Genomic DNA, 13,949 nt, shown 5'->3' on the forward strand with positions numbered 1-13,949 from the left:
TTTAAAACAAATAGTTGTACCCAAAATTTTGGATAAAACTGATTGCCATTACTACAGCTGTTTGTCTCTGGAAATGACAATGTACCTGTCTAAGAAGTCATGATATCCTTGGAGAGTGGAAGATGAAGGATATAGGTCAAAACACATGTATGACCATGTGATGGAGATGTGTATTTTAGGCAAATAGCCTCATCTTCATGTAGTGATACCATAAAAGGAAACGCAGAATTTGAATAACATGGTAAATGCTAAGGCAGAGGGAGCCTAGTCAACTGAGCCTTGCATCTTCATACTGCTAAAATATAACTTCCCTTGTAAAGGTAAAAAGTCCTGATTTTTGTTATATTTTCTGCTGAGTTTCATTTAAATGGTATGCAACAGTGATATGGATTCACACTTAATAACTTTCCAAAAAGTAGACTTAAAGAGAAAATACAAATGGTAGAAGAAATATATACGAATTAACCCTAAAGCCCAATTTCAACCCCGAGAGCTTTTTCAATGCCCTAACAAATCTTTGCACACCACAAAACGGGTCTGGGTTTGAATATTAAACAATTTGCTAAGCAGGCTTTGTTGTGGAAACATTTGTGGGCAAAACCAGTAATGAAAGTGCAAGGACCACTGGTCGTAAAACAATCATACATCAATCAGGTAAGCCTTAGAGCAAATGGAATCTGCGGACCTGAGAAGATGAGCAAATTCATAATGTGCCCCCAGCATCTCAGGTTGTTCCAGGGTGAATCTAATATGTCTGAGTGTTTACATAATTTTCACAGTCAATAAATGGTAGAGCTTTTGTCTGTGAATGCAGCATACTTTTTAATCTCAAACATGCCTCTGGAACTCATCTTAAACAATAAGTCAGGACGCAATACCTTCTAGAGCTAGGCAAACATCTTTACTTCCTGGAAAATGTTTGTCACAGCTATAGTTACCTCCACTTTTATATCATCAGTCTGGTGCTGAGATCACTTTGTAAATAATGTTAAAAAAAAAAAGCCATAAGTTTGCAGAATTTTATGAAGCTTTAAATGTGTCTCCCTCTGAGTTTAGTAGATTCTGAGATATACATTATCTTTTTGTGCCAGACCTGTTTTGATACAATAAAGATGAAGAACATTTGTATAAATACCCTGAGTAGCCAGCAGAAGAATATTTCAATAGGAAGAACCAAAATATGTATTCTTTTTTTAAATTAATTTATTTTTGTTACAGATGATTCTCCTTTTTTTCCCATTGATCCCCTCCTCTACATTCTCCCCCACCCCATACCCAGCTTTGTTGTCCATGTCCATCGGTTATGCATACATGCATATAAGTACTGTGGTTTATCTCTTCCCTCCCCGCTGCACCTCCTCTTCTGAGGGTTGTCAGTCTATAGCGTACTTTGACATCTTTGGGTCTACCCTCTTCCTCACTGTTATGTTTATTATATTCTACAAATAGTGAGATCATGTGATATTTGTCTTTCGCTGGTTGGCTTGTTTCACTTAGAATAATACTCTCCAGGTCACTTGATGTCGTCTTAAAGGATAAGATCTTTCTTTCTTACAGCTGCTTAGTACTCCATTGTGTATGTGTACCACTGCTTTTTTTATTCATTCGTCTAATGATGGACATTTGGGCTGTTTCCAGATCTCATCTATTGTAAATAGTGCTGCTATGGACATTGGGTTACATATATTCTTTCTGATTGGTGTTTTGGGCTTCTTAGGGTATATTCTTAGAAGTGGGATCACAGTGTCAAATGGCAATTCAAATTTTAATTTTTTGAGGTAACACCATAGCATTTTCCATAGTGGCTGTTCCAGTCTGTATTCCCACCAGCAGTGTACTAGAGTCCCATTTTCTCCACACCCTTGCCAACACTTGTTTGAATATTTGCTGATGGTGGCCATTCTGACAGGTGTGAGGTGATACCTCATTGTTGTTTTAATTTGCTTCTCTCTGATGATGAGTGATCTTGAGCATTTCTTCAAATGTCTCTTAGCCATTTGTATGTCCTGTTTGGAGAGGTGTCTATTTAGCAATTCTGCCCATTGTTTAATTGGGTTCTATGTCTTCCTTTTCTTGAGTTGTATGAGCACTCTATATATTTTGAAAATTAACCCCTTATTCGATGGATTATTGGAAATTATGCTCTCCCATATAGTGGGTTCCCTTTTCATATTGATGGTTGTTTATTTTGCTGTGCAGAAGCTCTTTAGTTTGATGTAGTCCCACATGTTCATTTTCTCCTTTGTTTCTGTTGCCTTAGGTGATATATCACTAAAAATTCTGCTGTCTAAAATTTTGTTGCCAACATTTTCTTTTAGGATTTTTATGGACTCATGAGTAACATTTAAGTTTTTCATACATTTTGAGTTCATTCTTGTGTATGGTAAAAGTTGATGGTAAGGTTTCATTTGTTTGCATGTAGCTGTCAATTTTCCCAACACCATTTATTAGAGAGGTTGTCTTTACTCCATTGTATGCTCTTGCCACCTTTGTCAAATGTTAATTTTAAGCATAATGTCTTGGGTCCATTTCTGGGTTCTCTGTTCTGTTCCACTGGTCTATAACCTGTTCTTGTGCCAGTACCACACTGTTTTGATTACAGTAGGTTTGTAGTATAACCTGATATCCAGTATTGTGATTCCATCTACTTTGTAATTTATTTTTTTCAAGACTTCTGTGGCTCTTTGGGGTATTTTTTGGTTCAATATAAACTTCTGAAGTATTTGTTCTAGTTCTGTGAAATATGTCATTTGTATTTTGATGGGGATTGCATTGAATCTATAGATTGCTTTGGGTAATATGGACATTTTAATGATGTTAATTCTTCCAATCCATGAACAAGGTATGTGCTTCCACTTTTTTATATCTTCCTCTCTTTTTTTAATGTCCTGTAGTTTTCTGCAAATAGGTCCTTTACTTCTTTGGTTAAGTTTATTCCTAGGTATCTTAACTTTTTTGTGGCGATGGTAAATGAGATTATTTTTTAGTTTCTATTTCTGTGAGTTTATCATTGGTGTATAAGAATAACATCAATTTTTTTATGTTAATTTTGTGTTCTGCTACTTTGCCAAATTTATTTATTAAATCTAGTAGATATTTGAGGAAATATTTAGGGTTTTCTATGTATAATATCATGTCATCTGTGAATAATGACAGTTTCACTTATTCCTCTCCAATTTAGATCCCTTTTCTTTTTTCTTCATGTCTGATTGCTGTGGCTAAGACTTCCAGTACTGTGTTAAATAAGAGTGGCAAAAGTGGGCATTCCTGCCTTCTTGTTCCTATTCTTAAGGGAAATGCTTTTAATTTTTGCCCATTGAGTATGATGTTGGCTATAGGTCTTTCATATATGGCCTTTATTATGTTGAGATATAATCCCTTTATTTGCATGTTGCTGAGCATTTTTCTCAGAAGTGGGTGCTGGATTTTGTCAACTGCTTTTCCAACATTTATTAATGATCATGTGGATTAATGATCATGTTGTTTTTATTCTTCATTTTGTTCATGTGGTATATCACATTTATTGATTTGCGAATATTGTACCATCCTTGCATCCCTGGGATGAATCCCACTTGATCATAGTGAATAATTTTTTTGATGTACTGCTAGATTCTATTTGCCAGTATTTTTTTAAAGATTTTTGCATCTATGTTCATCAGGGATATTGGCCTGTAGTTTTCGTTCTTTGTAGTGTCTTTTTCTGGTTTTGGAATTAGAATTATGCTGGCCTCATAAAACAAGTTTGGAAATTTTCCATCTTTATTTTATTTTTTATTTTTTTCGAAATAGTTTGAGGAGAATGGGGGTTAGTTCTTCTTTTAATATTCAATAAAACTCCCCCGTGAAGTTGTCCGGGTCTGAGCTTTTGTTTGCTGAAAGCGTCTTGATTACATCTTCAATTTCCTTTGCTTTTATTGGTCGGTTCAAGTTTTCTGTTTCTGGTTCAGTTTTGGAAGACTATGTGTTTCTAGAAATTAGTCCATTTCGCTTAGATTGTCAAATGTGTTGCCATATAATTGTTCATAGTATTTGTTAACAAGCCTTGGTATTTCTGTGGTGTCTGTTATTATTTCTCCTCTTTCATTTCTGATTTTGTGTTTTTGGGTTCTCTCTCCTTGTTTCTTGGTGAGTCTCGCTAAGGGTCCATCAATCTTGTTTATCTTTTCAATGAACCAGCTCTTTGTTTCATTGATCCTTTGAATTGTTTTTTAGTCTCCATGTCATTTATTTCTGCTCTGATCTTTACTATTTCCTTCCTTCTGCTTGCTCTGGGGTTTATTTTTGTTTGCTTTCTAGTTCTTTATGTTGTGAGATTAGATAGTCTATTAGAAATTTTTCTTGCTTCTTGAGGTAGGCCTGTAGTGCTACAAGTTTCCTTCTCAAAATTGCTTTCATTGCATCCCACAGATTTTGTGTTTTTGTGTGTTCACTTTCATTAGTTTCCAGGAAGTTTTTCATTTCTTCCTTGATGTCTTCAATAATCCATTTCTTGTTTAATCACATGGTATTTAGCCTCCATGTATTCAAATGTCTTTGCATGTTATTGTTGTAATTGATTTCTCGTTTCTTACCATTGTGATCTGAGAAGATGCTTGATATGATTTCAATCTTCTTGAATGTGTAGTGACTAATTTGTGCCCTAACAGGTGGTCTATCTTTGAGAATGTCTCATGTGCACTTGAGAAGAATGTGAGTTTTGTAGTTTTGGGGTGTAATTTTCTGGAGATATCTATTAAATCCATGTGGTCTTGTTCTTCTTTTAGAGTCTCTGTTTCCTTGTAAATTTTTTGTCTAGAAGATCTATCCAGTGATATCAGTGGGGTGTTGAAGTCCCCTGTTATGATTATATTGCTGTCAATTTCTCATTTGAAGTCTTCCAGAACATTTTTAATATATGTTTGTGCTCCTATATTGGGTGCATATATGTTTACCAAGAATATATCTTCTTGTTGGATAGATCCTTTCAATATTATGTAGTGACCTTCTTTGTCTCTAGTATGGCCTTCATTTTGAAATCTATTTTGTCAAATATGAGTATTGCTATCCCAACTCTTTGCTTGTTTGTTTGTATGTTTGCTTGTTTGCTTGGAAGAATTTTCCCATCCCTTCATTTTTAACCTATGTGAGTCTTTTTTGTGAGGTGTTTGTTGTAAACAACATATAGATGAGTCATGCTTTCTTATCCAATCAGCTACTGTGTGTCTTTTTATTGAAACATTCAATGTATTTACATTTAAGGTGATTATTGATATGTACTTATTTATTGCCTTTTTTTTTTTTTTTTTTTTTTTAGTGTTGTTATATTTTTCTTTCTGCTTTTTCTACTAATTACATAAGTCCTTTTAACATTTCTTGCAGTTTTTGTGTGGTGCTAATGTATTCCCTCAGCCTTTTTTTCTCTGGAAAGCTCTTTATTTGACCTTTTATTTTGAATGATAACCTTGCTGGATAGAGTAGTCTTGGGTTCAGATCTTTGTTTTTCATGACCTTGATCACTTCATGCCATTTCCTTCTGCCCTGTAAGGGTTTCTGTTGAGAAGTCAGCTGATTGCCTTATGGGTTTCTTTTGTAGGTAACCTGTTGCTTATGTCTTGTTGCCATTAGGATTTTCTCTTTGTCTTTAATTATTGGCATTTTCATTATTATGTATCTTGTTTGGGTTCTTCTTACTTGAGGCTCTCTGTGCTTGAACTTGAATGTCTTTTTCCTTCACCAAATTAGAAAAGTTTTTTGTCACTATTTCTTCAAATATATTCTCTAATATTTGCTAATTTTCTTATTCTTCAGGGACTCCTATGATATAAATATTATTACATTTCCAGTTGTGCCACAGTTCTCTTAAGCTGTCTTCTGTTTTCTAATTGTTTTTTCCTTTTGGTTTTCTGATTGGTTTATTTTTTCTACCCTGCCTTCTAATTCACTGATCCAGTTCTCAGCTTCCACTGCTCTGCTGTTTAGTTCTTTCAATGTTTTTTTTTGTTTGTTTGTTTTGTTTTTATTTCTGCTATGTCATTCTTCATTTCTTCTTGGTGGTTTTACACTTCCGTTTGGTTGATTTTCAATTTTTCTATATCTTTAGTCAAGGTGTTGAGGTCCTTACTCATGCTGTTGAGCTTCCTCAAGATCATGGCTCTGAATTTTACCTCTGATAACTTGCTTAACTGCATTTCATTTATCTCATCTTTGGTAGAGGTCTCTTGTTCTTTCATTTTGCATTTGCTTCTTTGTTTCACCATTTTGGCTATCTCAGTGTTTGGGGGCCTGCTAGATTTTTCCTTTGGGTGTTGGTGTTCTGCTATTTGTGGATCCCTCTACTGTAACTGGATGAGCATGGGAGGAATAACCTTAAACACCATTGTCAAGTCTTACTTTCCTGGGTAAATTTGCAAGCCCAGGAATGGTTCAGTTACCTCTAGCTTTTTGCCTGGAGGCTATTAGTCTCAGTTACTTGAAGAGACTTGGGTTCTCAGTTGAATGAAAAACTTCCTCAGCTGCTGAGAGTAACAGTATTTCCCAAGGGGGTTCAGATGCTGGTTGTTAGTGAGCTTCAATTTGCATTTCCTTGGCCTATGTGGTTAGGTTTGAATATTCAAGGGAGGGACCACCACCTCTCCCCTGAGCCTTTTCAAGGAGTAAGGTGGCCATCATCTTGCTTGGCCACAGCTCAGCAAAAGCTCTGAGTACCCTCCAAATCCTGAGTGTCTCCATACATTTTCTATCCAGTCTTCCCTCCCTCTACCAGAGGCCAAGGTGAGTGGCTGTGGCTATTTTAGCACTCTGTTCCAGCCCTCTGCACAGTGGAGCAGGCTTGGGATTTTAACCCTGAGGGTGCTGCTCACAGCTAAGACTGCTGCTGTCTGTGGGCTCCCAGCCCCCTTCCCGTGCCTCCACAATCCTACCAGGATTGACTCAGTGTCCCTGGTTATATGGCCCTCACATGCTACTTTTCTGTTGATTTTTCCCAACAATTTGTCTTTATTTTAGTTTTAATTCCAGTTTGGTCTTGGGAGATGGTCTGTGTAGCCTTCTTCATTCACTCTGCTGCCATTTTTTTTTAATGTAAATATGTATTCTTTAAATAGAAAGAAAAAAATGTACTATTCATTGTTATCATTACAGGTTTAAGCTTATTTTAGCCTAGCAGTAAATGTTCAGTTTAATTCCATACTTTAAAAAATATATAAATTGGAATGCACACACTTTTGACTTATAATTTTATAAGGCTCTATGAAAAGTAGAGTATTTGTTATGTCCTTAAGGAAGTTAAACTATGAGAAGGAACAAGCTAGATATTTACATTTTTAAGCTAAGATTAGAAACAATCAATTGTAATTGTTCCACTTAGACTAATACAACATTGTAAGATGTAGTGGCCAGCCTGCCATAGGCTCCTATGGCCTTTACCCAGGCATAGGTTTCAAAAAGAAGAAAAGTCTACAATGTTAAAGAATTTTGAGCCCTGATTTTGCTTGTGCATATTGGGTGCTTTGAGAGTTAGAAGAGTGGTCCCTCTCAAGGATGCAACTTCTGATCTCTACTGCTCTGTGTCAACCAGGTGGAATGAAGAATATTGCTTACATAAGTAGGTAGAAATGGGCTCTCTAATGCGAAGAGGCCTAATTCTTGAGACCAACTAACCTTCTAATTCATCAGTCTCAGCCCTGTTTTTCTCTGATTTTTTATTATCAAATGAGACCCTTAGAGACACAGACCTATAAAACAGTTGCACAGTCTCTTACTCTATTCCATATGCCCACTATATTAGTTCCCTCTGCTGAGCTATCCAGCATTTCTGAGGTGCACTGCCCACTTAGACCTAAGAGTAGACATACTGAGGAGGTTTACACACAAGCTGTAGCCAAGTACATAGGCCCATTAGAGGTACCTTGCTTTAACAGGTGTTCTAATAATCTCTTTGTACTTTTTTTTTTTGGTTTAAGTAATGAGCTCTAGTGATGTTGTCATTGTTTCCAGTCCTACATAAGGCAAGTTGATGGTAACATCCAACCACAACTCATAGCACCAAATGTACTGAGAGGCAGGATAAAGATAGAGAACAAGCCCTCACGACCTATAAACAAAGAGACTTTGAGTCACAGGTTATAAAGTTTTTCATTATTCTTTCTTAAATACAGATTGTCTTCTAAAAGTGGACAGTGGGTAGACTGGCTTAATACTCAGATTTTTTAAAATTCTTTTTTGCAAATACACAATGTATACAAAGGTAACTCTGCCTTTTGAATAAATACTCAGAGTCACTTCTGAGTAAAACGTACCTAAAAGAGAATGAAAGCAAGGACTCTAGCTGTTTTTATTAACCCATTAAAAGGTAAATATTGAACAACAATGAAAAGAAAACATTTTAGCAACCTGGTTTGCAAATTGTTTTCGATTACCCATGCAGCAGTTGTATTCTGAAAGTCTGCAGGAAGGAAATTAAATAAAGGCGACCTCAGAGTCACTTCTTAATGCCATGTTCAGGTTTCTCCCTAATAAACAAAATTTCCTGGAAATTTCTAAATAATTAAACAGATCAGAAGAAATGAAGAAACAGCAGTTTAACACTATACTTTGTTAAATGAAAGCACATTACAACAGTAAACATTTATCAACTATCATTCTACTCCTTTAGGTTCTGCTTTAATAACCACATTTTTGTTGTTAATTTGAATGTAAAAAGGCATTGTTTACATAAGTAGTTACAATGAACTGCTAATATCACAGTACTTTTATTTGTTAATTTCATTTCTCTGAAAAGTACACCTCATCCCCTCTAACATTTCCCACTCTATTACTGGCAAAAAGGCATTAGGTTGCTAGAAGTTTGTTTTAATCAATAATAGCCTAATAGAATCACAGTGCTGCTGTCTTCATAGAATATAGCTGGATAAATAGCTGTAATAAAGCATTTTTATGTTGGAATATATCTATTTTAATGCTTGTTTTCCTTTTCTCTCGTTTTTCTTCTTTTTACAGATTTTTAAAAGCATTGGCTCTTATGAGACTGTCCAGGGGCAAGGAAGTCGAAGGCTGATCAGCTTTTCTCTCTCAGGTATGTTTTGCTTACCTGATGGCCTTGTGGAGAGAACAGAAATGTTAAACAACTATCAGGAGACCCACTTTAATTTGACTCTTACTTAAAAGTTACTTACCCTCTCTGTGCTTCAGTTTCTTCATCTATAAAACAAATATTAAAAACATCTGCTTTATTCTCCTGACCTTATGAGGATATGGAGGATTCAATAAGTAATAGATGCAAAAGCATGTTGAGATGATAAGAGAAACTACTATTCTACTTTTCCTCCATTGCCAAATAGCCATAATTGAGAGTTTTAATGAAGTGGAGGTAAGGGAAAGCCCAAGGAGAGAAGCAGCTAGTAGACCCTTTGTCTAAATAAAACCTCAATTAAGCCCAATTGAGCTGCTAAAAAAAGTAGATTCATGGAAAAATCAGTAGTCTTTAATTTAGTTAATAGTTAAGAATATTTAGTTAATTTTTTAGTTTTAATAATGTAATAATGTTCTATAATATGTTGATAATGGGGAACTGGATAATGGATATTGTACTATTTTTGCAACTTTTTGTAAATATAAAATAATTTCAAAATTAAAAGTATAAAGAAAAACTCAGTTGCTCTGGCTAAAATGCTCTATAAAGCTCTGTTCCACTTTAAGTGGTCTTTGAGGATATGCAATGGTATGAAGCTCTACAATTCTGGTGAGTACAGTTTGAGAAAATATTACCTTAGCTTGCTGTCAAACCAACAAATGGTGTAGGCCATAAAAGTCAGAGATCTGAGATCACACTTATGCACTGTCATTTAGAGATGAACAGTCAACTGAGGTTTTTCATTTTAAGTAAGCCCCTATAAAGGAAATGTGTCTCTAAAGATTTATTGATGAGCAGTTATAGAAAAGCTGCAAGATACAAGGTTATTATACAAAAAGTCAGTCACTTTTTTATATATCAGCAATGAACAAGTAGAATTTAAATTAAAAACACAACGCCATTTACATTAGAATCCCCAAAATGAAATACTTAGGTATACATCTAAAAATTATGTATAAGATCCATATAAGGGAAACTACAAACCGGATGCATGAAATCAAAAAACTAAGTAAATGGATTAACATTTCATCTTAATGGGTAGGGAGACACAGTATTGAAAGATGTCAGTTCTTTCCAACTCAGTGTATAGAATCAATATGATCCCAATCAAAACTACAGCATGTTATTTTTTGGATATTGAAAAACTGATACTAAAATTTATATGAAAAGGCAAAAGATCCAGAATAGTTAACACAATATTGAAGGAGATCAAAATTGAAGAACTAACATTACCCAACTTCAAAACTTACTATATATAACATTAGAGTTCAAGACAGTGTGGTATTGGTGAAAGCATATAAAAATAGATCAATGGAACAAAATAGTGAACCCAGAAATAGACATCCTATAGAATCAACTGATCTTTGACAATGGAGGAAAAACAATACAATGGAACAAAAATAGTCTCTTCAACAAATGGTGCTCAAACAAGTGGACATCCCCAAGCAAAAAAAAAAAAATTAATCTAGACACAGACAGACCTTATACCCTTCACACACACAAAAAAAAAATATTACTCAAATTTGATCATAGATTGAAATGTAAAATGCAAAACTGTAAAACTCCTAGAAGATAACATGGTAGAAAATCTAGATAACCTTGAGTAGGGTGATGCCTTTTTATTTTTATTTTTATATTTTAATCCCCACCTGAAGATATGTTTCTTGATTCTAGAGAGAAGAAGAGGGGAAGAAAGAGAAAGAAAGAGAGAGAGATGAAAGAGAAACATTGATTGGTTGTCTCTCATTGTGCCTTGACTGGGGATGGAACCCACAGCCTAGGTATGTGCCCTGACTAGGAATCAAACCCATAACCTTTATGGGAGGAAAATCCAACCAGTGGAACCACCCACCAAGGGCCACGGCTGGTGATGCCTTTTTAGATAAAACACCAAAGATGTGATACATGAAAAAATAATTGATATGTGAAAGAAATAATACAGACTTTATTACAATTAAATTTTTCTGCTGAGAACGAGAAAACACATCATATTCTGAGAGAAGATACTTACAAAAGACACACCTAAAGAAGGACAGTTATCCAGGCAGAAGGCAACCACCTTCACTCCCCTACTCCACCCCCACCTTGGCACAGGGTAGGGCTCATCTACCATACCCACCATGGTGATGGCAGTATATGAACACAGGGTGGCAGCAATGGCTGATCTGAAGCACAGGTGCCCAGTTTGCATGACTTCACAGGACAAAGCTGAAGCTCAAGTAGAACTAGTTGACCTCTCCCTGCCAATGGAGCTGAGCTAGTGGAGAGTAACAAAGGCAGGAACAAGTTGGATGCATGACCATCATCAGAGAAGACACGTCCATCTTCTGGAACTGCCCTGCCCATGACAAATTCTATTTTGTTGTGTGTAACCACTGCAGTAAAGTGATGAAACCTCAAGCTTTCCTGAAGCACTGTGAAAGATGTTGCCCCTCAGCAAGCTTTACACCTAGCCCCACCTTCACCTCCAACCCCTGCCAGTTCTCAGAAATGCCATATAGTGAATGGTCAGGGTCAAGCTTGTAGGGTCCCAGATTCCACCAAAACTTCCTCCAGGGAGAAGTGCCAGGGGTCCTAGAGCCATGGTCACCAGCCTCTTGAGAAGACCCAGCAGACAACCTCTACCTTTTCATGCCTGTAGTGAATCTGGAGATGATGTCCAGTTTTCTGAAGCCCAGTGAACACAGAATCAGGGTGGCCTCATCCTCTGGTTCCCTCAACCAGCCAACCAGCCTTCCCAAAGACTCCCCTGGAAAATCCCCCATGGTGTCCCTCTCTAAAGACCTTCCTGGCAGAGTGAGCATCAAGATAACCCTTAGCTAGGGCCTTAGTCACCAAACTGAAAACAGCCCCCTAAAATGAGCATAGTGGGGCTAGACTGCCCCCCAAAACTCACCAGAAAATGGCTACAGAAGAAGTGTGACTTCAACAGGTAATACGGGATAATAAATCCAGAGACCTAAATGATCTGTACCCACCTGCTGACCTGCAAGAATCACTTAGTGCACCAACGCCCAGATGTCCAGGGCTGGGCTAAGGACTTTGATGTGCTAATGGAAGAGGTGAAGTCCACCTCTGTCAAGGAGAAGAGCCCAGATCACAAGGAGCCAGTTCTCGAGAGCTCATTCCAGAAACCCTCCTCCTCAGTCCAGGTTGTAGCAGCAGCAGCTGCTCCCAGCAACACTTTATCAGCTCATATCAGGCAGTCCTACCTATACTGTGCACTGCCCAGGTCTGGGGCCTCCTCTGAGAGTGAGTTGAATGAGGAGGGCCCCTGTGGTGGTGATAGGGACCCAGGCCTGTTCCCCTTTCCCATGCTCAGGGTGAGGCCCAGGCCTCCAGTGAGGAGAGTGAGGAGGAGACATCTGATGACCTTCACTTACCCCCTGACTGCCATTATAAAACTCTATTCTTCAGGCCACAGGTGTTCTGCACCTTTAGGACCTGGTTGATGAGTCCCAGGTGCTACGTGTATAGCTGCAGGCTGAACCAGTTCTGCTGGGCACTGAGCTCCGTGCTGAAAAGGCACCTCAGCTCACATATGTGGAAAAAGGTCCCACTGGCAGCTAAGCCTTCATCTCACATTGTCAGCTCCTCCCTATCTTCTCCCCTGAGTCCATCCTCTACCACGAGCTTCCCCTACCTTCCAAGCCCACCCCCAGTCCTGCCTGCCCAGCTTCCACCCCATCCTTCCAAGGACACCCTTGTCCCCAGCTACCCTACAGGCTCCCCCCAGTGTGGCAGCTGCCTGCAGCCAGGCAGAGTGCATGGGTGGGTGCCATGTCATTACCTCACCACTGCCTAACAACATGCCATCCTCTCCTTCAGCAAGCTCCCACCTTCAGAAGCCAGCAAGTCATCTAAGAGCAAGAATGGGGTGAGGTGGAGGCCCCTTCTCAAAAGTGAAAGTTATCTCCTGGTCCCACGACTTTCAAGTGGACCTGTGTCCTGGAGCCCATTGGAGCTCTCTGTCTGTTTGGGCCTCTTGGCCAAGACTAAAACAGCTGTGGGCACGGGGCTAAATGAGATGATCAAACCAAGAATGATGTGTGATGTGGGCAGAGCTCCTGGACTGTGAGAGCTCCCCATATCAGCCCTCCACACCAGTCAAATCTTCTTTGATGGACACCTAGCCTAGGTCCTGCCAACCAGCTGCCTCTCTGAGGAGTAGGTAGCCAAGAAGCAGAAAAATGTGACTGCTTACTAGTGGTCAGTGAAGGCCAAGCACTGCCAGGCTGTCCCTTCTGCTGATATAGACTGCTCTGTGCTATAGGTGGCCAAGTCCAAACCTGGTCTTCGACTTCTACACTGCCCATTAACCAGAAAGTACCTACCCACTGCAATGGAGCGACTAGCACCTCCTCCCCTCCAGATATGGACCCCAGGCTGCTGTCATTTTTTAATAATTTTATATTATTCTTTTAGAAAAAAATATTTAAAATACCTTTTAAAAAGTATAGCTATCCAAAATATACCAAAGAAACCCCAAACTCTTAAAACTCAACAACATGAAGAAGAAAAAAAAACAATTCAGTTGAAAAAATGGGCCAAAGACCTTAGAAGACACTTCACCAATGATATACAGATGGCAAATAATTATATGAAAAGACACTCCACATTATATATCATCAGGGAAATGCAATATAAAACAATAATGAGATATCATAGCACACCTGTTAGAAAGGCCAAAATAGAGAAAATTAAAAATACAAAATGCTGAAAGTTGTAGATAAAAAGGAACCATCATTCATTGCTGGTAAGAATGCAAAATAGTACAGACACTTTGGAAGAAGTTGCTGTAGTTTCTTATAAAACTAAACATAATCTTACTGTTATCAAT

The 13,949-nt window shown here is 37.8% G+C and overlaps 1 protein-coding gene and 1 pseudogene across 1 annotated transcript in view; both read left to right on the forward strand.

Annotated features, from left to right (window-relative positions):
• HECW1 (HECT, C2 and WW domain containing E3 ubiquitin protein ligase 1) overlaps positions 1-13,949 on the forward strand; it is a 632,276-nt gene that overhangs the window by 210,707 nt on the left and 407,620 nt on the right. The window contains exon 4 of the mRNA XM_036246873.1: positions 8,977-9,052. Coding sequence (XP_036102766.1) covers positions 8,977-9,052 — 76 coding nt within the window. The remainder of the gene's footprint in view (positions 1-8,976; positions 9,053-13,949) is intronic.
• On the forward strand, positions 11,236-13,382 carry LOC118620302 (annotated as a pseudogene).

The sequence above is a fragment of the Molossus molossus genome, unplaced genomic scaffold (assembly GCF_014108415.1).
Source record: "Molossus molossus isolate mMolMol1 unplaced genomic scaffold, mMolMol1.p scaffold_m16_p_7, whole genome shotgun sequence".
Taxonomy (NCBI): Eukaryota; Metazoa; Chordata; class Mammalia; order Chiroptera; family Molossidae; genus Molossus; species Molossus molossus.